At 41.8% G+C, this 26,156-nt stretch overlaps 1 protein-coding gene across 1 annotated transcript in view; it reads right to left on the bottom strand.

The window, feature by feature from the left end:
- Positions 1 to 26,156, bottom strand: part of PRKAG2 (protein kinase AMP-activated non-catalytic subunit gamma 2) — a 209,972-nt gene that overhangs the window by 137,673 nt on the left and 46,143 nt on the right. The window contains exon 2 of the mRNA XM_041408424.1: positions 7,847 to 7,918. Within this exon, the coding sequence (XP_041264358.1) occupies positions 7,847 to 7,918 (72 nt within the window). The remainder of the gene's footprint in view (positions 1 to 7,846; positions 7,919 to 26,156) is intronic.

Below are 26,156 nucleotides of genomic sequence, written 5' to 3'. Positions count from 1 at the left end.
GGTGTGACAACTCTGGCAGTGATGCTAGAGGCAGGTTACACAGCTAGATCATTCATCAGCCTGTTCTTCATGCTTTTTGGACTCATTCCCTAAAGCTGTGACAGGTAGGTGGGCTGAAAACTCCCACATGTGCTTTGGAAAGATAACTATTCTCCCAGCTGAGCTTTAGTAGCAAAATAAAAGTATTACACCCTGGTTTCTCACATTAGTAAGCACTGTCTTTGTCTTGGTCCAGGAGAAGCTGTAAAGAGAGGATGGGCAGAAATATGAAACACACCTAAAACCAACATAAATGCACATGGGGCTATGGCTCATTTTGTCCCAAACAGACAATTGACCTCTTGGAGATAAGGAATCCAAACACACAATGCAGGTACAATATTAATCAATGCACAAATAACATCTAATAAAAAATTTGAAGAATTATTCTAAGTACTAAGACTGTTCAGCCATTAAAAAAAAACAACAACAAAAACAAACAAACAAAAACCAAACAAATTCCACCCCCCAAAAACAAAACAAAACAAAACAAAAAAACCCAACCAACCAACCAACCACAAAACATTTCCTGTGTTGGCTTTGTGCAAAGCATAAATGGGACCTTTGAGCTCTCTGCCCAACACTCGACTCCTTAAATCTTAAAACTGGTTATGCTGGAGAGAAATGTCAGCCCCTGACCTTATGCCTGCAGAGAGCAGTGGAACTGGAACAGGGCTAAATCAGCAGCTTGGTGCTAGTGCCAGTGTAACCCTAAGCCTACAGCAATGTGCTCCCCAAGGGAGGTGAGCAGAGCCCTGTTCCACATCAGATGTGCTGGTTCTAGTGACCAACTGCACTTGTTCAAGGCTAAACTGGTTATCTCACACAGCACTGAGGAAAAAAAAAAATCTCCTGAAATGCTCTTTGTTATCAGTTTTCATGCTTTGCAGCACAAAAGGATCCCCAGCTGGGGATCAGGGAGAGATTTTGCCCAGTTGTACACATTAAGTGATCACAGGCATGTTTTGAAAATACCTCCAGAACTATTACCACTGCTGAAAACAAAGCAACAAAATGAGACATGTCTTACAGTGTTTGGCATCTAGCAGACTTAGCATTCCATTTTTTGAGTGAAACATAAAGTGATAGTGACTTCCAAGTCAAGCAGCTCTGGAAGATTTCACTACAAGGAATAAGACTATGAAAGCTGCCCGTGTCATTTCACCTGGATGATGGAATCTTTCTCTCTTGCTGATCTCCTTTTCCTTTCTCCTAGCCTAGAGTTTGGCTCTGCAACAGGGTTGTGCCCAAACCCTTCATCTTCAGACCAAGAGAACATTCCCTGACTTCCTTTACTTGTTGCTCTGGTTAACACACAAGAAGTGAACAACCTTGTATCTTGTGCTGTTAAGAATTATCCACCCTGAAGGTCATCCAGGTTTTCCTGTATAAGATTCCTCCCTACAATTAAAAAAAATCAATTTCCTTTGCATCTGCAATAAATTTGGTTGCTGTTCTTCTATTTTTTGTCTCAGCTTTATTGGCAAAGACCCAGGAGTGACGTTGGGGAAACCCCAGCCAGTTCTGTCCCTTTATCCAGCACTCATCCTTTCAATATCAATCTTTTCCTTCATTTATTTTCTTACCTGGCCTGCAATTCTTCATCTTATTTCACAAGAAATATTGAAGTGCACCACACTTAATCACTACCATATGAAAATCCTCAGTGCAATGGGTTAAGATAGCAAACTATTCGTATTTCACCACAAACCGGTCTCTTGTCATCCCCACAGCACCCATCTCAGCCCTGCCACAGGCAGAAATTTTCCCAACATTGTTAGTTTTGTTCCTTTGCTTTATATTGGAAATCTGATCACTCCTTTTTTTTGCCTGATAAAGTCCTCTCTAAGAAGAAATTTCTGGTCCCAACCTAGAAATTAAGGAGCACTGAACTTGAGGGGAGAGAAGCGTCCTGGCAAAATTGCATGCCCAGAAAAATCAATGAGCTCTCCTGAGAAGACCCTGACCATGGCCAGGCAGAGACTGCACTGGAAATCCAGGCTCTGCCTGTGCCCAGCACCTCTTCACAGCCATCCCCTCTGCTCTCCTGCCAAGGGTGCCCCAGCAACAGATCCTGGATTGAGCACATAGCCTTCCCAGAGGATGTTCTCTCTGAGAAATCTCTGGCTCTGGTTCAGTGGTGAATTTAGTTTCATTTCTCAAAACAAGCTGAAAAAAAATTCTGTCAAATACAAATGGGCTCAATCTAAACAGCCTTTCAAAATACTTTTGAATTTAAGTGAAAATTATAAAATGCTCCTGAGCTCTGTTCCCTTTTTCTTCAACAGTGAGGACATTTATGGAGCACTGTGGAGTTTGTATGATTTTACAACAGTGAGTTATTTGACCTTTATTTTGCCTCTTCACTTAAAATTTTTTGAGAGGCAAGTAACAGAAAAGGAATTACCTCCCACCATCCTTGACAGGGACAGTAAACACAATTAGAGACAATACAGCAGATAGATGTCTGCACTTGTTTCCTGCTCTTCCACTGAATCCCAACAAAAAAAGCCCTTTGATAAAGTTAATTGGATGATTCTCTCATTCTGCTGGAATAAAAGAGCTCACAGAGACACAAGAGCTGACTTCATTAGACTGAAAGGTAATGAAGGACTTGCTCTCCCAGTGTCACATTCAGCACCACTGGTCCCCTTCCTTCTGCATGAGCTGTACCAATTGAGATGGCACCGTGTTTTACAGGGTCAGAGATGTCACTTCCCAAAACTGAAGTACAATGACACTTTCCCAGATTAAAATACAATGGGATGAGGCTGGTGCTCTGGCAAGCTCTGGGAGCTCTGCACTGCTGCACACATGGTCAGGGGAAGGTTTCCAGCAGTGAGCAGGGCTGCTCAGAGACAGAAAACAGGCATTAGGAAAGGGCAGAGCAGGGCTGCTCCCTGTCCAATTCCTAATCCCTAAGTACATTTATTTCAAAGCAGAGGATGGGGAGGAGCTGTGCACACCACAGTGCAGTGGTTATTGCACATGCCCTGCCCTGAGGCTCCCTGCATCCACTGCAGGTGCCCTATGCCAAGGCTGTGGCACTGTCCAGGACTTGCTCCCCATCTTCACTGCTCATAAAAATGGACAATTAACAGTAAATCCAAAGGAGATTTATTTGCCAGTGAATGAGGAAGGAGGGGCTGAATTTTTTTTTAATTCTCTTCCCTTATCCAGGGTTTGCTCATGCCATTCCCATGAGTCACTGAACAAAACAAAAAGAATTCTGGGACCAGTAGCAGGACAAAACACTCCTTGGAATCCTTCAATATTGGAGTCACTCCTGCAATAATCTGATTCTAGTCGACCAACAATTCCTGGACCACATTTCCCTGCATTGCTGATAGCAGAACAGCGAGTTAGTGCCAAACAGTCAGAACAAAACCTCTACTTTCAGTCTATTCCTTCATTTGTGCATTGTACATTTGTTCATTGAACCCAAACTAATCCTTTAACCACTGAGTCACATCCAGAATCCACAAACAGCTGAATACCTACAGCTATTCTCTAAATCTAACTCAGGCTTTGTGAAAGATTTCCCAAAAAGTCTGCATTTGATGCTCCTAGATGTAACTGATCACAAATTGGCCAAATGGAGGTGGGCTGTTTGTTTGCAAAATGCATTTTAAATGAGTCATGTCATTCTCCATCAGAGTCTCACTCAGAATTTACCACTCTCTCCCCTCTCATTTTTGTATGAACCACAAATTGTACCAGTAATGAGTCTGTCTGTCTTTCAAACCACTGATAAGGTACGATATAGTACAGCAGCAGAATGTTTTGTCTGCCTAGAAACAAAATTTTCCACTGGTGAGTCTCCATTTATTTTAGCAGCCAGGTTTTTATTCATTTACCAGGCTCCATGTTTATTCAGTCTCATTCCAGTTTCTTAAATAAAAGTGACTTGTGCTATTTTCTATATACCTGACACCAACGCTATGACATTTCTCAACCCAATTTATAGTTAATTTAAACCCCCACATTTGTTCAATAAGAGCCATTTACAATTAATTTTAATCCAAATGAGTCCATTATAACAGCATCATTAACTAGCCAACATTAGCTATTTCATTGTTTTGCTCAGGACTAATGTTTGACAAACCTGTACATTATCCTAATTGCAAACATAAATATTAACACAGTAATTGCCTTTTTTGCAGTCTTTTGAAACTTCATCTCTGCTCCATGATTTATTCACAATCAACACTTGGCAGAGAAAGCTCTGCCACTTCATTCAAGAGTGTTTCATCAGAGTTGTTTGGATTTAATTTTAAAATATCTTACTTTAACAGCTTGTGCTTTGAAGACACTTAAGCTATTAATAGGATAGAGCCACCTTTGTAATCTAAGATAAACATCTCCCCAGCTTTGTCCCCACACAGAGAAAAGAATTTTAATGCATGCTTCTTTTCAAAGCTTTTGTCTATATTTTTGTGACAATTCCATTATTGCCATAAAGAAATGGATCAATATTATTCTTCAGATGTCTTTTCTCCCACCTCCTCCCTCCTCCATCTATAATTTGCTAGCTGACTCCTCATAAAAAAAGTTTCCTGTGTAATTTTTTTTTTTTTTTTAATCATTCACAGCCCTGGGCTTTAAGCTGAAAATAATGGCCGTCAGTTTCCTGTAATTTCCAAACCTTATCCTTTAACCTACATTTGAGATGAAAGATCTATAAACATTCAAGGTGTGAAGACCTCTAAAATTGAAAGAGCTGTTTGGGTGCAGAGGGGAACTCCTCCCTGACTGCTGCCCTGCCACACTGTACCAGAATTATTTTCTGAATGATGCTCCCAATCACTCATGATTTTCCAGGTCTCTAAACTACCCCTCTTCCACTGCCTGACCCCAGGCTGAGGAAAAGCAGTAAATGTCATTGCTTTTCAGCTCCCAGTTATCCTTGTCTATATTTGTGCCTTTAATGGTCCTCTGTGCAGGAAGGATTTAAGCCATTTCTGGAGAGCCCCACCTTTGAGCATGGGGCAATCAGCAACACCAGACAAAGCCACCCACACAAGTGTTATGGTATTTTGTCTGGCAATAAGAAGGGTAAAAATATCTGTCCCAGGCACCTTTCTCCACCACACCAGGCCAAATATTTCTACACAAGATCCTTCACAGTATTATATTCTCCATCTTCAAAACAGAAGGGTGAAAACTATTCCTATCCTTTTCCTGCCATTAGTCATAAAGGAAAGAAGAATACATCATTTATAATAGTAGACATATTAATGAGAAGTGATTAAAGCTGAACTTCAGGAAATGTGTGTCACTTTACCACTGCTGCCAAAAAAATGCTATGTGAAGCTGAACAAATAATGCTAGACTTGAATTTCCTAGCTGTGTAATGAGGATTGTTGTCACAGGACAATGATTGAGAGACACTTGCATGGTAAACTGCTGAGAGTTTCTGTGAAAAACGTTAATTCAGTTTCTAAAAGCCCTTCAAAAAGAACAGAGAATTAAATTAATGGCAGATTGGAAAAATGGCTTGTTAACTACTCTTGATCTATAGCCCAGGTGACAGAAGAGTTAAGTGCAGGAAGAGAGACATCTCTGATGAATTCCCTGTCTCCAGCATGATGAGTGAATGGAAAAAGCCAAAGTACTGATGAAATACTGACTTTTAATAGACAAAAGTTGCAAATGATACAGTGGTTTCAAACTTGAACTAAGAAAAACCTTCCTCCTTGAAGAATAACTTAGGGACTTTTTTATGTATCAGCAGTAGGGAATGGCAATGTTTTAGTTAGAATTAAATAAATCAGCAGTCTGATGCTACTCGTTAACTACTAATAAAAATCCCATACTTCTCATGGAGGAAAATGACATATTGGATGTCAATCCATTGTGTGGCAATGGATTTTAAAATATTATCTCTTCTTTTTTATCAAAAGTGGGGCACTGCCAGCTCCCTTCTTACCATTTTGTTGCATGTGTTGAACAGAGCTCAAGTATAATAGTAGGAAAAAACACTAGGTCCTACACACTCAGTCTAAAAGGTCAGTTAAAAATACAACTTCAGATATTAAGCCCCAGCTCTGTGGTTATTCCAAAGTCACTTGCACTTCCATAAGCAGAACTTGCCCCAGCATTTAGCAATGCCAAAAAAAAAGAAGAGCAACTATTGAAATGTCCTTCCAGTTCTCCCAAGACGTGAACTTACCAAAGGCCAGGTGGTCACCTAAGGTTGGATTCAATAATCTCAGAGATCTTTACCAACCTCAATGATTCTGTGCTTTTGTAAAAAAATAGTCCTCAGACCACTTGGAAGAAAATGACAGGATTCAGGAATGGTAGAGTGGAAGTCATTAAATGATAACATGTAATTCTGCACATCAGGGCAATTAGCCTTGGCACATTATTTCCTCATGACTGCGATTCATCTTTCTCACCTTTCTTTGTGGAAAGAAGGTGCTAAATGGAAAAATCAAGTTTTAGCCAGAAACCTCTGCCTTCTTCCAGCATTACTATCCCTTCCAAAAACATCACATTGTTCCCTTTATTCAAACCCTCCAAACAGGCACCTTTTGGTAGTACTGTATATTTTAGCTTCCCTGGCATCTACAACAACAAGACTTCCCCAACACCAGCAATTCCTACCTCAGACTAAAAGGTCCAGCACAGAAAAGAACAAGGCCAATGTTATAAATGTATTCAATTGCTGATGGAGTGCAGAAATTCTTAAAATATCTGCTCTTAGCTGTGAGGTGCAAAGGAATAGAAACTCATGCTGTCAACAGAGCTAAGTTATTATTGTTCTAGAGGCAGATCAGCTTCACTAAGGAGTGTTTATTACATTGCCTGCCTTAACCTAAACTGCAGACTCTCTGCCTCATGGCTTGTAGCAGGTTTAATGGGCATGGAGGTCCACAGCCTTGTAAATACTGTGATCAGTGAAACTGGTCTGAGGAGTAGATGAAGATCAATTTTTGGGGGTTGATGGGTTGGAGGAGAATGCCTTTTTGCAAAACCCAAAACGAGGCTGGTAGGAGGCTTCCATTTAGCAGCCCAGCTTGTACTTCAGTGCTTTGTGAAAATGAGGAGGCCAAGACCTGAAGATGACACATCCTACACACCATTTTTATTGCTCTGAAGATTGTGCAGGCACTGTATAACCATCCCCAATGTCATCCATTGAATGTGCTGCCCTGATCCTTTTTAAAGCAAGGCAACTCTGTAACTACATTGGCTTAATTTAATAGCATTAGAAAAACAAATCAATGCCTCCAGAAGGATAACCTTGAGTTAATCCCACACTGAGGAGGAAGATTTCTACTTTGCTCATGGGAAGGCTCTACCACTATGGCTTCAGCAAATGAAGGCAGTTCATTTTTCCAGTGCCAAGGACAGAGAGATCAAGGACAGTGAACAGTTAAACCCTCCAGAGAGAGAGAGCAGCCATCAGGAGGCAATTCCAGGAAAACCTACTAACAGCCACAGATTCCTTTTTGGGCAGTGTATATTTCTGCAGCAACACCTCAGATCTTGTAAGGTAAAGATATTCCTGTTATATAGTTATGCAACATCACCTCACTGATTTACAGCTGTGTTACACACAACATCTGCAGTATTTACAGCAATACCACCAGCAGCTTGCATCCTTTACAGTTTATACTGCACAGGCACTGTCACGGTAAGGTCAGCAAAAGCCACTGGGTTTGCCTTAGTGCACCACTCTCAACAGGTTAATGGTGTGGCAGGGAAGATGAAAACCCCAGTCTTTTTTAAGCCTGACAAATTGTGTGCACCACAAGGGATTCAAGCACTGCAAAGAAGGGGAAGCTTTGATAAATCCTACCTTGCGAGAAGCATTTTTGTCCGTGCTCTCCACATCACCGTCCAGGAATGGCATGGCAAATGAGCTGAGATCCTGCAAGGACAGAGAAGAAAAAGGGATGTATTTTATCAATGTTTTCTTCCTTCCATCAGAGAACCCCACGACTGAAGCCCACAGGTCTATTTCCAGAGTGCCCACTGGGAAACAATGTCAGAGGTAAGTTACAATAGAACAGAGAGCCCCCAGCAGCACTTGCACCACATCACCATCAAATCCACCTGCACAGCCAAATTCAAAAGTCCTTATAATTTCAAGGTAAGGCACCAAAATCCTACAGAAAAATTGGTAGGAAATTATAGTTTAAACACATCCACTTGCTCAGCAAATGCCTGTCTTGCCTTTAGTGGGATGCAAAATCTTAAAGTATATTTATGGCAATAAACACAACCTGAATGAAAGTATGTCAACATTCTGAGAAATATATAACTTCTAAAAAAAAGACAGAGAAAACTGACATGGTGCTGAAGGAAGAAATAACTGATTCACCTGCACAAATGAGAGAGGAGCATCCAATTCTGCAGGACTGAAGACAATAAAGCCATAAGAAAAGCACACATGTTCATTTTTAACTAACAAAAACAAACTGCAATTATATTCCACCTCCTGCCGTCTGTTCTGTTTATGATACTTAATGTTCCAGCCACAGGGTTTTTAGAGCTCCTTTCTACATGCATAAAGAAATTATGTTAGTATCAAGTTTAGCATCTGTTTGATCAGAAAAGTACATAATGAGCAATTCTGTGACCAGAAGCATGAGATTGCCTAATATTGTGTGCTGAAGAACTGAGTCTTGGGTCCTAAATTGTTTTCTAAATGTCAGAAATACCTTCCCAAAACAGAACCTCCCAGATGCAAGGCATCACCCTTTCCATGCAGTGATTCAGTGCTTCTCAACCACCACATCTGCATCCATTTAAAAGAGTTCAAAATATAAATAAATAGCAATTTCACGTGCACCTAATTTGTGATCAAACAGAGCTTAATTAAAAATTAGCACCATCCATGAAGTCTGCAGGGCTTGCTAGTCTTCAGAATTCAGAGCAGCCACAGGTCTAATTACATTGCTTTGTGGAATCATACTAAAGTCAAAATATGCTCAAAAAATGTGTATAACTCAGGCATAATTCTTAGTAGTGTTTGAAAATATTCTGGTTACATAACAAGCAACAAAAACAAGGAACAAAATATTCAATTACTGGAACTGAAACACATGGGAGTAATTCTTGCCAAGTTGAAAAGAGGAAAAAAAAAAAAAAAAAGCAGGAGCCAGGCTTGGCCAAGCTGGCCCCAAATCATTAGGCCCCAAACAAATGTATTCCTGACAAATTCTGTCTGCTCCCAACCCTACCTATGCACATTCAATAGGAACTATCTACAAAACTTAGCTATGTAACATCTCCCTCTTGCCTGGGCATCTGTGTTTCACATCATCTTTGTTTGCAAATAAAAGATAAGGAAACACCTCAAAACCAAAGGAAGAGATTAAAATTAAGATTAAAATTACTTACTCCATATAAAAATTATTTTGCCATAAATGGCATTGATAAACACCATCTATATACAGATTATCATCATCATCATCATCATTATTATTATTACTTCATATGCTACTGCAGGACTTAATTGAAGAATCTCTGTAAAGATATTTAAGACCCTAATGAAAGTTATACAAGACCCTAATGCAAGTTATACAACAACATATCCCCTCGTGTTTAATTTAGCCAAAGGATTGGCCAGCATTTTCCTCTACCCATCTTCAGTAGGGCAGAAGCTGGAATCTGATGTGTGCTAAGTAATTTTCCATGGAATAAATCAAGAAAATAACCTCTTTTGAGATCCACATATTAGTAGCTCTATATTACTCCCTGGTGTAATTTCCAGGGAAGAAAGCAGCTATTTAGGAAAGCTGGAGACTGGATGGCAGAAACTGGGTTGAAGGGGACACATATCTAGTAATCAGGGTTGAAAAAGCTGTTCAGAAATCTAGAACTGCCAGGAATGAAACCAAAATATATTATTTGAGCAGAAACCTTCAAAACCAGGAGAGGTTAGGCAGATACAACTATTTTTCTAGGACCTAAATTTCAATTCTCATTTACAATTCCAAATTTAAAGCCACATATATATCAAAAGCTGAAGTCTAACAGTATCATGAAACCCAGATGATGACTCTATTCTGGTTTGTAACTCTCAGATACCATGGAGGTATTATTGTGACTTCATCTATCTTTACATCCAGAACAAATCTCTACCTGTAAGCCAAAATAAATGAAGCTGGAGCTTTCCACTGCTGAACATTTCAAAGTGGGTAATAATTGTACTTTTAGTCCTGTGAAAGAGTCTATAATTGTAACTGCTACCTCACAATTTTTCAGTCTTTCATCAGATTCTATATATGAAGGCATCCATTCACAGAAGGAAAAAAATACATATATCAAATACCAGGCTACAAATGCTGCTCTCTCAATTACAATCTGTTGGTTAAGCAAGGAAACATTAGGTGGTTATTTCCCCTTCATGAATATTTCTGCAGAATAGAGATAAATAACAATTTCTTTCTTGTGTTCCTCTTCATCCAGAAACACATCATGATACAGCTGATGATAACTCTTAAGAAAACAAAACAACAAAAAACTCTTAAGAAAAACAAAACAACAAAAAACACCCAACCCAAAAACAAAAACAAAAAACCAAACTGCTCCAAAAGTGTTGCAAAATACCACAGAACTCTTGACAGACCAATGGTGCAGCCCTTGCCCTTGTCACAGTTGTGGCTGCTCTGATCTGGTGCCAACAGACACACACAGAAGCCTTGCTCTGCCAGGGACTGGGGACTGAAGTGTTCTTAGACAGCCTTGCTGCTCTCCAGCTCTGCTTTGCTCCACTTGGAAACAGCTCCCTGGACAACCACATGGTTCTGCAGAGACATTTAAAACTCCATCAAAGGCACACAGTGATGTCTTGGTAGGAGGAAGAGTCCTTCAGACTGCAGAGCCCTGGCTGCAGAATGGCATTGAGCCCTGTGTCCATCAGTCCTGCACTGTATCCTTGGACAGACAGCTTCTGCAGAGAACTCAGTCTGTGATCACCCCTGTACAGAGAAAAAGCAGCTCCTAGTGCTGCTAACCTGGAATTAAGAATATGAAAAGCCTGGTTTGGAAGTTTCATTGGCTTTTCTGTCATGCTTGTGCTCCTTAGCCAATCCTTGCATCACTCTGCCCCATCTGACAGGCAGACATCACTCCTGTCATCCTGTTAGAAAAAATGACCTCTTTGACCACTCTAGATCTACTTTACAGCCACAAAGCTGCCTCAGATTTATTTTGTTTTCAATCCAATTTATTTACAAGTGGTTGTCATGGCAGCTTCTGTTGTATTCACTGGAGAACAGAGCCCCAGGGGCAGCAAAGCTTTTCCTGGAGGACAGCAGAGCCATGACACAGCAGAGCCATGGCTCAGTGCTCCTGTCAGCAGCCAGGCTCCCTCCTGGGAAGGGAAATCTCCCAAAACTCAACAGGTGAGTTTCCAGTGCAAACCAGGATTATTCTGTCTGCATTTGCACTTATTTTCTCTACCACTTCTTTCCCTATTTCCTCTGGGCAAACAACTGGAAGGTTACAGAAATTCTTCACAGGAAATTCTCCTCCAAAGGTGAGAATAACTCTGGCATGATTCTGGTCTGGGTTACCCCTACAGGATGATCCTTCTTAATTCCCTTTTCCTCTAACATCCCTTATATCAGAATATTTGGGATTATGTGAAAAGAAGTAATAATAAAATTTCTGTACTTTGTTATCCTGGGAAAATAAATAAACTTTTTTCAGAACTGGTTTGGAGAACAGGAAAGAAAATCACGTTTGAGGATGCAGAAAGCAAATATATTGGCTGGCATATCATATTCAAATAGCAGGAGAAAGATCTGGTTAGCCAAACCATTTTTCACCTTTTCCAGACAGTTTCAGTGTTTCTTTCTATACTGGGAAGAATTCCTGCCAAAAAGTATTGCCCAGACACACTGGTCTGGAGGTTACTGCAGTTGGAGACCTTGGTGTAAGAAGAGGGCTTCCAGCAATTCTGTTGCAGAGGCTGCATACTTAAATAACACACCACTAAAGCCTTGAATCCAGTAAACAACACAGAATAAACAGGATTCTTGTTTTATTATTGTTTAGTTTCAAGGCTGCTTTGGCAGCCAGGCTGATAAAGCTTCTCTGCAAGGGCTGAAGCCAAAGAGCCAGCAAGGGCTGGGGCATGCTGTGACTGACAGGCCAGAGACCAATCTCCAATGTATTTTGGGTGGAAGTAGGACCTTTTTATGGCTCCACTCAACAGTGGTCCAAAATTTCAGGGCTGGGTATCAAAAGTGTATTTCACAAACAGCTCCCTGCTGGCATCTTTTGCAACTGACTATTCAAACATGAGGAAAGACTGTGAGCAACACGGGGGTGTGAAATCTGTGCCCACAGTGGTGGGTCCCCATGAACAAGGTCATCTCTTTGGCCACATTTCAGGGGTGACTCAGGTCAGAAGAGCTTCATGGTAACCCCATAACCAGCCTCTGCTGAAAGTCTGGGTTCCTCAGCTATTAACAGAGTCCTAGTGTGGGTAGCATCACGCAGTCTTGACTACGGATGGTGTCACCTCTGAGGCATTATTTTTCTGCCTCACTAAGTTCTATATATGTGCTAGGATTGCACCAAATTTAAGGATGTGAAATGCCTGCCAGACATTACAGTTTCTTTTTACAACATAACTCAAGCAGAAGGTGACACTTTACTAAGGCAGTTTTCAATAAGGGGAGACAGCTCCTTTAATAAAATAAACAAAGAAAACAACATACAGTGAAATTAAGCTGTGTGTTGACAAGAGCTCTGATCTCACAAAAGATTGATAAAAGCTGCACTCCTCAGCATCACACCTTAACAAAACCTCCTCCTGTGCTGATATTACTGAGCTATGAGCACTTCAAGTATCCTAGCAAGGACAAAGAAGGTCAGGATCTTTTATTAACATCAGCTGTGAACAGTTTCTTTCATTGCATTCTGCACACCAGCAGATTTTTTTTAGATCAACCTTGAATTTGTACCTATTACAAGCCTATGTAAAACTCTGAATAGCAAATATGCTGCATATGCTAATAGCCTGTGAGCAGAATCCACAGTTTGATCTCCACGGAATAGAGGGCATAGCTTGGTAGCTCTGCTTGAATAGAAAATTGTCTTTTTCTGAGAACAATCCTATCTAGAAGCCTTTGGGGATTTATAACAAATCACTCCATTATTGCACAAGGAAAGATTCAAAATTGACATACACAGGCATTTCTGTCCTTTTGTTATTGTTGTTTTGATGTACCAGTTATAGTAAAGTATAATAAGACTTGATACATTCCTTTATTCCTTTAGGAGTAGGTTGCTCATTGCTTTGCTTTTCTCACTCCCCCATGCCATCTAGACTGTAGCATGTGTTTTGGAGAGAAATATATAAGTTGTACTGTGAGACTGAGGATGCTGGTGACTAAGTCTCAGTATGACTCAATGGGAGTGGGCAGGAACAGATGTACAAAACTGGTTGGATTTGTGCAAGACAGCTTTGTACTGCACAAGGCTATTACAATTTATCTGTTTGCTATTACTTTTAAGGCTATTTGTATTTTAAAAAAAGGTAAAACAAAACAAAACAAAACAAAAAAACCCAAACAAATATGTAGGTCTGGAGAGTTTGAGAGGGTACAAATAAGATATAGAGACTTGATTGGTGAGGCTGTATCTTGAATCCTGTGCTCAGTTCTGAGCCCCTCACTACAAGAAAGATATTGAGGGGCTGGGGAGTGTCCAGAAAAGGGCAAGGTGGATGGTGAAGGTCTGGAATACAAGTCCTATAAGGAGCAGCTGAGGGAGCTGGGGAAGTTTAGCCTGGAGAAAAAGAGGCTCGGGGGGACCTTATCATCCCCCACAACTCCCTGAAAGGAGGCTGTAGTCAGGAGGGGGTTGGTCTCTTCTCCCAAAACAAGCAAGAGGACAAGAGGAAATGGTGGAGATGGCAGGTTTGCAGTGAACTCTTTAATCTTAGAGGCCTTTTCCCACCTTAATGATTCTATGATTTTGTCCACAGTATGAAGATTCCAGAGGCAGAACAGTCCAGGGGTTATTGGGTGACTGTGCAGGACCAGCTGTGTGCACTTCAAGGTGGATGCAGCATCAGACTTGAAATACCAGAAGGTAAGTCTCCCTAAATTACATGCCTGGAACCAATGGAAAATATTCAGTCCCAAAGAGGCACTATCTGAAAGGTTAGGAAGTAATGGCTGACTGAAATCTAACCCAGATCTCAGTGTGTAAAAATCCCCATCCATCAGGTGATTATTCAATGTTCTGTGTAAAAAACCTCACATATGAAAGCTTGGCAGAAGAAAAACAGCCTTTGTGCAATTCAAAGGCATTTCTTTCAGCTGCAACAAGAAGTGGACATGGTCTACTTGAGGAGCTACTGAAGTCATTATTCTCATCACAGGTCCTCCAGATTGCCACCACTTGGGCAGAAAAAACTGCTAAACTACAAATTTTACAGGGAAGGGATTAAAGAGAGCCATGAAACAAATAAGTCCTTGATATTTCCCTGAAAACAGCTGTCTTCCAAGCTCTTCTTCCTGAGTTATCCTGATCATGGGATACTGGCAGCATCCAGTACACCCTTCTTAATTTCTGAAATTCTTAACTGATCCTGACAGGCATTAATCTCCAGCAGTCTGCATATAGCAAATTCACTTTTTTTTTTTTTTTTTTTTTGTTTTTGTTTTTTGTTTTGTTTTTGTTTTGTTTTGTTTCTGGGGCTGTAGACAAGATCCATTAAAAAAAAAAAAAACTTTCAAGAGTGCATGGATTGTTTTTCGTGTTGTTCTCAATCTCAGACTTAAATCACTAGAACACATTCCTATGCTGTTTACAGAAAAAAAAAAAAAAATGAAGTTTTCTTTCAAGCCTTGTGCTCTCCTGCCAGAAAACCCCACTGTATCTCATCAGTGATTCAGTCTTTGCAGATGAGCTGGGCACAGACAGCCTGGGGTGGGATGGAATCCCTCCTGCCTGGAGCCCCATCATGTTTATAGTGTGCAGAGAGCTCAGGGCTGTGTGGAAAGGCTGTGGTGGAGGGTGCTGCTCCCCACCTCACCAGGAAGTCACAGAGGCACCCTGACAAAGCCTGACTAGGATCCCCAAGCACACAGCCTGGTTTGTCAGCTCCTTCATGCCACAAAGCACACAGCAGTGACTGGCAGTGTGTTTATTACAACAGCAGATGGACAACCTAGCTAACGTGCAAATAATGAAATGTCACTTAAAAAAAAGGGAGAGAGAGAGAGAGAAAGCGAGAGAACAGCAGAGAAAGCATGCCAGGGAGGAAACCAAAATTCCAAATATTCTCTGTGACACCACCATTATGCACATACAAACCCATTATTAAGTGCTATTCCTGGGTGCTCCGCCAAAGACAACCTTCCTCTGGTGAGACATTTCATTTAAGAAGCACCCAAAGTTTATAAACACATGGAAAAAGCAGAAAATAACACACCTCAGTCCTGGAAAATGTGGTTAGGTGAGTGATGAGGGAATTAAGAAACCAAGACGCACGACTCTGAGGAAGGACTGCAGGAGACTGGAAATGTTACTCTTCAGATGGCTCATACTCAGTGCCAATAAAAGTGCTTTCCAATACTTATGAGTTTGTCTTACATAGATGAGACACAGGATCCCAATGTATTTGTAGAGAAAAGCCAGCATTTGCTGCAAAACACAACTTCAGCCACAGTGAAATAGCAGAACTGCAGGAAACAAAAGATGATTTTGTCATAATGTAATAAAAACACTTGAGCTGCTCAGCACAGGAGCAAACAATCTGAAGGGGATTCAACACAAGGATCACACTGAGGCTTACGAAGTCATCTCCACGCTTCAGCTACTTTGAGTCACTGTGTTTTACATTTTTTATGTATTTCCCCACTTTTTATTGGCCAAATCTCTTCAAAAAACATGTCCTCAAGGAAGAATAAAACAACAGAATCAGAACTGAAAACCCCCAGCTGATGGCCTTATCTGAGAAGGACTTGCAGGGTTCTCCCTTGCATATGTATGACTAAAAAAGGTGACAATCACACCAGGCAAAAGATCTCTGCCACAAATACTTGAACTGCAACTATTTTTTCCAGTTCACTGCATTTAGGAAGACAGCTGCCTGTTGCCTCCTCTTTCCATTCTTGTCAGTCAATAACCGTGAATAATCTTGAGAATTAGAAGAAAGCTTACAGCTGAAAAGCTGAGCAAGTGAGGGACCTGCTCTGATCTTGTAGTCCCATAAAAAAAAATAAAATAAAAAAAAAAAGGGAAAAAATGCAGAAGCAAAGAGGGAATTAGGGAAGGAAAGGAAGAACAAGATGATTCTGTGCTTTGTGTGTTGAAGACCTGAATGGGAGGTCAAGGGGGAACAGCACATGGTGTCCATGATGAGGAAAGATTCCCCTCTTGGTGCTTTCCTGACACATTTTCCTACATCACTCTGCAGCTGCAGAGAGCAATTTCACCTCTATGAAGTTTACATCCACTTTGCTACAGCTTTCCTTACACCTTTAGCACCACGTGTAAAAAGAGACCAATAAATTTAACAGGCTTTATTTCGTAAGCTAAACTAGTTTTTTCTTTTCTCGAAAGAATGGATGTGTTAATTCATCACACTCTGAGCTCTTTATTTAAAGCTGCATTTTGCTGAAGATAGCAACACAGAATGCTCTCAAGGACAGAAGAAAGCTCAAATTCTCAGAGACAACCCAGGAGACTTTATCACACTCCTAGTACAGTATTCTGCCCAAACACAGCCTGCATGCCCTTTAGGTCCTACCCCTGACTTGGAGCTAAGAGTGAGATTTTGTGCCATTGCTAGATTTTCAGTTGGCAGTGACATCCAATGCTAATAAATCACAATCATGCTGTGGGAATCCAAAGGGCTTTACAAACTGCAGATCCAGTCAAGAACAGCTTCATGAGAGCACTTCAGTGATGAGTCTTTCATTGCCTGCTCTGGCTTTCTGGATTAGCTCTGGGAAGGCATTAAGGATATCTGCCACTGGTCATGCCCCCAGCTTAGAGGGCAGGGGAAAGCCAGCATCTCCATGGGCAATGTGCTGCCATTTCCCTGGCATGGCAGAGGCAGGACGACGTGCTTAAACTTTGGAGGATTCAACATAGGATAAATGAACCCTGCATCTCACCTCTCCATCTTTACTGTCGATAAAGTGGGAATAAACTTGGGTATTTTTTTTTTTTCATTTTCCCCTCTATTTGGAAAGCTGTCCAAACAAGGGGCTGCCTCTCACTACGCTGTGCACGGCACTCGGAGCGCGGTTTACTCCGGCTCCTCCCCAGCCCCAGCAGCGGTACCAGCGTAGCCATGACAACGCCGGGGCCGGGGATGCTCCATCCCCGCAGGAGGCTGAGCCGAGGCTCCGGCAGCACGGCGAGCTCCCAGCTCCGTGTTTGGGCTGCAGGACCCAGCCGGGATCATTCCAGCACGGTTTCATCCCGGCTTGGCTCGCTGTTGAGACACACTCTGTTGAGACATCCCTGCGCTGGGAGCTCTGGGGGCACTTGCAAGTGTTACTAAGATGAGATTTCCTTTGCACAGCTTTGGCTGCTGTGTAGAAAGCAGGGTTAACTCTCTGAGTGCCCAGTGGAGTGAGATGAAGGAACCTCCGTGGCCAAGTGAAATAATCAGAAATTAAATTTTAAGAAAACAGGCCAGCTATACATCTTCTGAGAAAAAGCATGTTTGTTAAGAGAATTGGCAATGTCCAAGGGATAGTACATCTCACATTTCCAGGCTCACACACACCAAGCCCTGGTCACTTGTTAAAGTCTGTCTCAAGGGATGTGCTTCAAAGAGCATCACAGTTCTGCTTGGAAGGTGGTGTTAGAAGACACCAGTGACCATCTCTGGAAGAAATATGGATAAAATACTTGGCCATCTGGAAAATCTTGTGAACAATGAGGCAAACAGAAGAACACAACAAAGAGATTACTCACTCACACTAGAAATAGCCACCACTGAAAATAAATCTTTGCAGTGGATGCAGTTTGGAAATAATCCTCATATAGAAAAGGAAGGGAATAAATGATACATACCCAAGGGTTTTTTCTAATTATTGTACATGTAGTACTAAAATTCTGAGGAAGATATTTCCCCAAGTAAACTTCAGGCTTTTTTCAAGGACTATGACTTCATTAATTTTTTTTTTTCCAGAAATAGTTCCTATTTTAGATCCAGTGCATGGAAGAAAACATTACAAATGAGCCATATCAAATTCTGACTCCTTTAGCAGGAGTCTCCTGATTTTAGCCACCTTATTATTCTTTATGAGTTCATTTAAGCACCACCATAATAATGGACCAATATGAACATGCTGTGGAGAAAGGACACGCACTCAGGGAAGCCCAAGTGAAAACTTAAGCTCATTATCCACATACACCAAAAGTAATTTCTGCCCTCTGCAATGGCTTTGAAACCCAGCAGGCACTGGTGAGCTGAAACAGGCAAATCTGCATTTGATTTGGCTGACAGTTTGTGCATCAAAATGTGTTGAGAAGCATTTGATCCTGCTTGGAGAGTGTGGGAAACATTTCCAACTTAGCAGGACACCCTGGACACGGTGACAGATGGGCAGAGTATGAGCCTGGCATGGGAGAGGCCATTTCAGAACTGGCTGTTGCTCCAAGCCATGTGGCAGACAGTCCAAACTTGTTTGTCACAAAAAAATAAAGCTCACACTGGAATTACCAAAAACCAAGGCTCAGGGAGAGCCCCTGCCTGCAGCTCAGCCTGGCACGGACACCCACCCTGCCAGGGAGCATCACTGAAACCTCCCATGAAATTAATGAACACCCAAGAAGGAAACAAAACAAAGCAAAACTCAGCAAAGCTTTTTTTTTTTCTTTTTTCCCCTCATGATAAATTAAATCCACAAGCAGGAAATTTTGATTCAGAATAACAATTTTACCTTTTCATTACTACCAAAAATTAGGTTCATGCCAGTAATATGGCCATAAAAATATTGGGTGTTTTTTCCCATCAGGAACACCAATTTCTATCTATATATATACTAATTTCTATCTATATAGCTGTACAACTATTAGCATATATTTACATCCAAGTTTTATTAACACTTATTTTGAGGCCTATTAGAAAAATACAAATTGGACTTAGAACCACAATCAGGCACTAGAAGCCATCAAATGCCTATGAGGAAAGTGTCTCTTACATCAGCACACAAAGGGTAACTTTATCAAAACATACATCAGATCTAAAAGCAAAGGCACTGGCACCTACACTGAGAAGCAGAAACAAACTGCCCTGGTGACGATTTCCTCCCAGATGTAGATGCGACAGAGTTTAACTCCAAGAGCATCACTATTTTTACACACACACAAAACATGGTCTCATGTAAGGCAATGGATATGGAAAACATATACATTCATATGTGCATACAGACATGGTAACAAGTTCTTACAGTTTTTTAACTGCCATTTATTTTAAATTTAGGATTATTAAATATTTACTGTCTTCAAATCAGCTTGTTAGTGCCCCTACTTGGGTGGCCAAACAGGCTGAAATGACAGGAGGAATTTCTCCTCCTGATGGAAACCCGATGGCTCTTGGCTGCCTGAAGCAGACTCTGGATACAGGTGATTTCCATCAACTCTATGTTTTGCCTTTAAAGATTTGCAACAATATTGCATTTAATTCTCTAGTTTCCTCCTGATGAATGCGAGACATCCTTGCACATTCAGATTGATGGGATGGGTTTGGAGGGGGAGCTGAGCTTTTTTGTTTATTTCAAACTTGGGCATTAAAAAAAAAAATAGTTGTATTCCACTCCCAGTAATAAAAATGTACTAAATTGAAGTACAACCAAGTCTTCTTTTGCTGGGTTTCCCACTGCCTCCCTTAGAATTGAGGGCTGGCCCCTTGTCAGCAGGATCCCTTTCATCCTGCTGCCCATCATTCCCTCCTCCATCAGATAATCCTGCCCCCCAGGCTCCCAGCTGCAGCAGCCCCAGTTTGCTCACACCTCCCAGGGCTGCTCGAAGTCAGCACCGCCTCTGCTCTCCAGCCTCTCCTGCGCTCACACAGAGGGGACACAGCTGAGGGGGAAATGCCTTCCCCAAAGGCTGACACTCTCAGCTCTCCTGTGGCCCGTAACACTGAACAACAAGCAAAACACACAAGATGCTGGCAAAATACCCTGCATCTTATACTGGGTTAAATTTCATTTGCTGTTCACCATCACCCCACTAACAGAAGATCTTGAAACCCTTCAGGCTCTGATCCCAGGATGGAGCCGCCTCATCCGTTTTTGGCCGTTCATTATCTTACAGATCCATTAATTGCGGTGCAAATTGCATGTGTTCAGCACTAATTCTTGTAAAAAGGGGAAAATGCAAGGAGGAAAGCATGAAGCCAGTAACACAGCTCTTTATCCTGACAAACCTCATGAAATATCAAATTAAAATCATTAAGCAAACCAGCACTTCCTGCAAACCTGTGATTTGGGGTTGCAATGGCAATTAGTTGCTCAGCAGTTCAGGAGGCTCTGAGAGATGAGTAGTAGGAGAAACCAAGCATTGCAGGATGCAGAGACCAGATGGTTTTAGGCTGAAAATAAATGAATACCCCCCAAATGATAATCTCTCTTTCCAAAACATTAACGAAAAGTTATGCAAGGGGAAAAAAAAAAAAAACCCCAGACCAACAAACCAACCCCAAATCCAAGCTACATTCTTTAACTAGATAAAAGAACATTTTGTTCAGCCTTGGAGTATCTATTGTAATTAAATGGTCTAAAAACAGGACAACAGCCCTGTGCCAGTCACGCATACGAGAGACAAAACACAACAAAAAATCCCAAAATACCCAAGAACCATGCATTTCTTACAGAGCCTGAAGAATTCCTGCCTCTCGGCAGACTCCTGCAGTGCACTCGGGCATCCACCTAAATGAATGCAAAACCTATCTTCCCCTGCTAAGATAAATTAATTTAATAATAAAAACAATCAAAACCAGAGAAACCTAGGGACAATCGAACCCCGGCTCTGACTTACAGCTCTGAAAAATCCTGCAGTCTGGCTGGAAACGTCCATCGAAGAACTGCATTGAAAGCTTTTCCCTAAAGGCAAGCGCATTTAAACATTTCGGGCTCTGCTACTGGAGCCGATGCTGCAACAGATGGGGACCAGGGCTGGGTGTGTTGGTGCCTCCCATCGCGGCGCGGTGCGGGGCTGGCAGCGGCGGCGCTACCGCAGCGCAGGGGAGGCGGGCGGGCTCTCCCCGCTGCGGGCTCCGTGCCAGCACGGCCGCGGGCACCGCGGGCAGGATCGGCTCCCCGCCTGCAGAACCGGCCATGGACCCGGCCGGGGGCTCGGGCATCACGGCCAGGATCGGCTCCCCGCCTGCAGAACCGGCCGGGGGCTCGGGCATCACGGGGGGGTCATTTAGCAGCATTTTGGGTGAGAGGTGCTCAGGGGGCACAGAGGAAGTCAGAGGGTTCAAATAACCGCAGGCGGTTTTAATGAGATCTGAAGGGGGGGAAAAGAACCTCGTTTTCAATAGCAGAAGTTTCAGATGATTGAGGCTGCGTCTGCATCAGTATCGAATACCTTGGGAAGGCGGCACAGAGCAGTAAATGCATTTTCAAGGCTGGAGTCTCTGCTGCTCCATAACAGCCTTATTCCCCACTTAACCACAGCTCCACTTTGTAGCTGCACAAAAGTCACATTATTTCTCTGGGCTTAAGTTTTCCCATCTGCAGTGTGAACAGGGGATAACTTGGCTAACTTTTAAATTTATTATAAAGACCTCACTGGGAAAATAAAGTGCCTGAACACAAAGTATAACCATCAAAAGTATCACCATCCAAAAAAAAGATAATAGTTATTTTGAAAGGGCACCACATGAGCAAGTGCTTAGCAGAGCAATGCAAACTCTCCCAGTAGGAGCTGAGGGATGGTGCGGATTTGAATTTTCTTCTTCATCAAGCTAAATCCCTCTTTTATAACCCTATTCAGCTTTGATTACTCCACCAACCAGTCACACAGTGTCCTTCACTGGCAATGAAATTGTTCCCAGACCATGGGGACATATCCTTGGCCAGGATGCTATCGAAGGCTGGATCAGATGAGGACACCTCTGCTAGAACAAAGCAAAAGAAAGCAAAAGGCAGAAAGGTCATCCCTGCAGCTTCCAATACTTGAACAGAGGCATCAAAACACCATGCAATGAACTGACACCTCTCTGGAGAAACAAGTGGCCACATCTTGAGTGACAGAGCATTGCCAGTTCTTTCTTGGTCATCTCAAAATACCATTTGTGATGATCTGTTGAAAAACTCCCTAAGATGGAGAATTTGCTTTAATTAACTGAGGCCAGGTCACTAAACCACTAGATCAGTGGAGTGGACTTGGCTTACACATCACTCTCAGTCTATTCATCCCATTCACTGGATGATGCTGCACCCTTTTACAAGAGGATGCAGCCAACACCAACCTTAATTCTGCTACATCAAATAATAAACACCACTGAGGCTGGGCAGTACTTGAGCAGCAAAAGAGATGAGGTCCAGGTGACACCCCTTGTGTGCCAGGCAGACAGCACATCCTAGGAACCATCCACTGCTCTCTCTTCATTCAGTGTGCTAAGTGCCTCTGATAACACAAGCCCCTTGGGAGCAAAAAAAGCTGAAAATGGTACATAGTGTTCACTCACAAATGGCAGCTATTACTTAAATCCTTTCAAGACAAGATCACTGGCAGCACTTTTTAACAGAAACATGCACAAATATTTGGTGTTTAGAAGATTTGTCCCCAGCTAAATTAATATTTTATGCATGCAGAATGTACAAATAGTTTAGGAAAATAAACAAGCTTCCTCTTAAATGCTCTTTAAGGGGTACAAGAGAAACCAGTCAACCAGCTGGAGCAAGCAAAACACATTTTGTCTTTCCTCCTTGAGCTGTAGGAGAAAGGAAGGAATCTGTGGCTGACCTAGAGAGGGTAAAAGGGAAGATTGGATTCATAGTGGAATAAAAAGGGCTCTTCTGCAAAGCACAGTTCAGATCAAATGCTTCTCTGTATAGGTAACTTCTAAGGATTATTCTGATAAGCAATCAGATCAAATAAAAAGGGGCATTAACAGCCAGGAACATGTCCCACATCCCTAAATCATCCCTTTTAAATCACTCACGGGCTCAATTTGATGTGGCCAATGCCAAGAAACATCCAGACCTATTAAAGTGTTAAAAAAAAAAAAAAAACAAAAAACAAACAAAAAAAAAAAAAAAACCAACAAAAAAACCACCCCTGAAACTGTTTCTGGTCTCAAAGTCTGATTGGCACAAATTCCACCTCAAAAACATGCCTTTTCCTCCCCCACCTTTGGAAAAGGAGTGTGAAACAGATTGCACAACTACATCTCAGATAGGCAGAACAGTTAATGGTTTAGATACCATTTCATAAATATTTGCTGAACTAGTTTTTGGATTCTGTCCAGTTTCTGACAACCATTAAAAACATTGAATAATTTGCCATTTTCTTTCACCCTTCTGGGGTGAAAAATAGGCAGAGAGATTTTATTGCTATAATTTCTTACCATTATTTAATGACTACTCACATTTATGTTGATATCTCATGCCAAAGAAGCCCAAGTGATTCTTGAATCTACAGGCCTGAGGTATCCAAATCACATTTAAGTAAATATTTATATATATTTTTATTAAATATTCCCATACTGAATACCTGTGCTCATATGTGGCTGCATAAGCAAGTGGTGAAGATCTGAGAGAAACCAACTAATTTCTGAATAAATACCTTGTTTTGCATTGGGATTTCAAGTGCCTATGTTCTACCAGAGATGCTGAGGCTCAGTGACTAAAAGCAGCAGTGAGTTACAGCACATCATCTAGCACAAGATGGTGCAATATGGGAAATCACACAAATGGAGTTATTTGATGATGTTTTCGACCACACTTTACTGACAGGTTCTAGGAGTCTCTATGAACAGGGATCCAAAACTCCAGCCATTTCCTTTTCTTCCTTACATATTAAGGAGAATTCAGAAGGTTAGAGAAAATGCTTTGTATAATCAACTTTCCATGACAATGTATTTTTCAGATATTTTCTTTCTTTTTTCCTCCCAGTTCTTAAGTCCTTGCATCTCAAGCTCAGCAGTCATTAATACATTTATAACCACCTGTCTTTAAAAAAAAAAAAAAAAAGTTCCTTTTAGAGGACTTCTAGATCACTCACATATTTGTCCTGACTGTAGGATTCTCACACTTTACCAGGCAGCAATGCTGGAGGAAAAACAAATTACCAAAACCTGCTTGTGCCTTGGACTGTGAATTACACACTCACCTATGGCCCAAAGACCAAACTCTGAGCAAAGCAGATTTATGACTGTCACATTTCCACCAGCATAAAGCTACAGAATTCCCTGCCCAACTGAATCAGGCATTGTTGTACTGGTTTATTTTTCCATTTGAAGAGTTTGGTTTTCAGAAATTCAGAGCCAGACCCCTCAATCAGCTTCAGATTTGACTGCACACAATTCCTGCACAATTTCCTTGAACTGTTCCAAAACACCAACTCAATTTCATCCTTTTAGTCCAAGTACAAGCCTAAAGTATCATAAATTTCTAACTGGCAGTACAGCAACCTTCCACAATTTCCCAGAGGAGACAGAAAATGTCTGGCTATTGGTTGTTGTTATTTATATTCCATAATTTCCCACAAAGATATGGTGGGTTTGTAAGTACTACATAAATTAGATGAGTTCATGGGGCCAGCTTCCATTATAGTTTCCTTTTTCTTAAGAGGCAAACAGTGCCTTGAAATCAATGGAGCTTCTGTCTGTGAAGATATCACTTCAGAACACAGCAGATACATCAATTATCAAAGTTCATGGTGAGCCAGAGCTCTGCATGGCAGGGCAGGGCTTTTGTCCAGGGTGTAATTAAGAAAGATTTTTCACATTTTTTACAGCCAACACAGCCATCATGTTCATGGTTGCCCTATCCTGACTCCTACTGAGCACAAGCACCAACCAAAAGCAAAGTGCAACACAGATATGGAGCTTCCAGCCAAAACACCTGGGGAATGCTCAGATGAGAGAAGCAAGTCCTTGAAGGGCAGGGAAAGCCACAGCAGCAGCTGGGAGACCAGCAGAGCCCAAGAGGAAGATGAAATGGGGAGAAAAAAAATCCTAAACTGCACCATAAGACACCAGCTCTTAGTAGAACAGCCAAAGTAGTTCTCTCAAGAGCGGATGTCGGGCAAAGGGCAGCTGTGATCTGCAAGAGTTGGAAAAGGGAGCACAAGGAAAAAACCAAAACATTTTGGCCCAAGAGTAAGAGGTAGGGATGAACTGCAGAGTCCACCCAACCCAAATCAGGCAAAACTGCAATGCAGGATGATGGAGATGGTACAAAATGGAAAGAGAGAGGAGCAGAGAAAAATATGCCATGACAAACAAAATCCACATTTTACTCCTTTTTTTCATCTCAAACAGCCACAATTTTTTCCTTGCAATTTTTCAGCATGATCTACCAAGCAATGAACCAAGTAGCTGGGATTCCTGACTCACTGCTGACAAGCCAGAAGGAGCACATCCATGTGAGAAACATCAAACCCCAGCGAGCAGTCACCCATCTCTCCCGGGGGAGGGAGCACCCTGCCAGCCTCTGCAGTGAATATGGATCACACTGCACAAGGGATGCCTCAGCCAGCTCAGCTACCAAAAGCTGATAGCTGTATTCTCAAATCTAGTTCTTTAGCAGGACTCACACACAGGGGTTTTCCCCTCTGTATTTGCATGTATACCCAGATGCAAATGACATTGAAATGATGAGGTGTTCATACAAAGGCAGTATTGGAGGCTGCACAACAGAAGCCTTGTGCTGCTCCACACAGACCTCACTGCCCTTCCCACCTGTCTAGATCTCACAGATGGAGAGATGGAGTCTCTTTCCTGCATCATGGTGGGGAGGAAGGGGTGGAGACACTTCTGGAGAGGTGCCAGTGCAGAGCTGAGCTGTGTCTGCGGTCAGTGGAGGCCTCTGGGTGCCTGGGGAGAATTACAAAGTCTGAGCTAGGACACAATGTTCAATAACTCAGGGAGTGAAGCACCAACACTTTGAACTATAATCCTCAGTGGTGTGGAGATGTCCTGGTCTCTGAGGATG

The sequence above is a fragment of the Onychostruthus taczanowskii genome, unplaced genomic scaffold (genome assembly GCF_017590055.1).
Source record: "Onychostruthus taczanowskii isolate IOZ18803 unplaced genomic scaffold, ASM1759005v1 scaffold3, whole genome shotgun sequence".
NCBI lineage: Eukaryota > Metazoa > Chordata > Aves > Passeriformes > Passeridae > Onychostruthus > Onychostruthus taczanowskii.
This window is presented reverse-complemented; position numbering and strand designations above follow the sequence as displayed.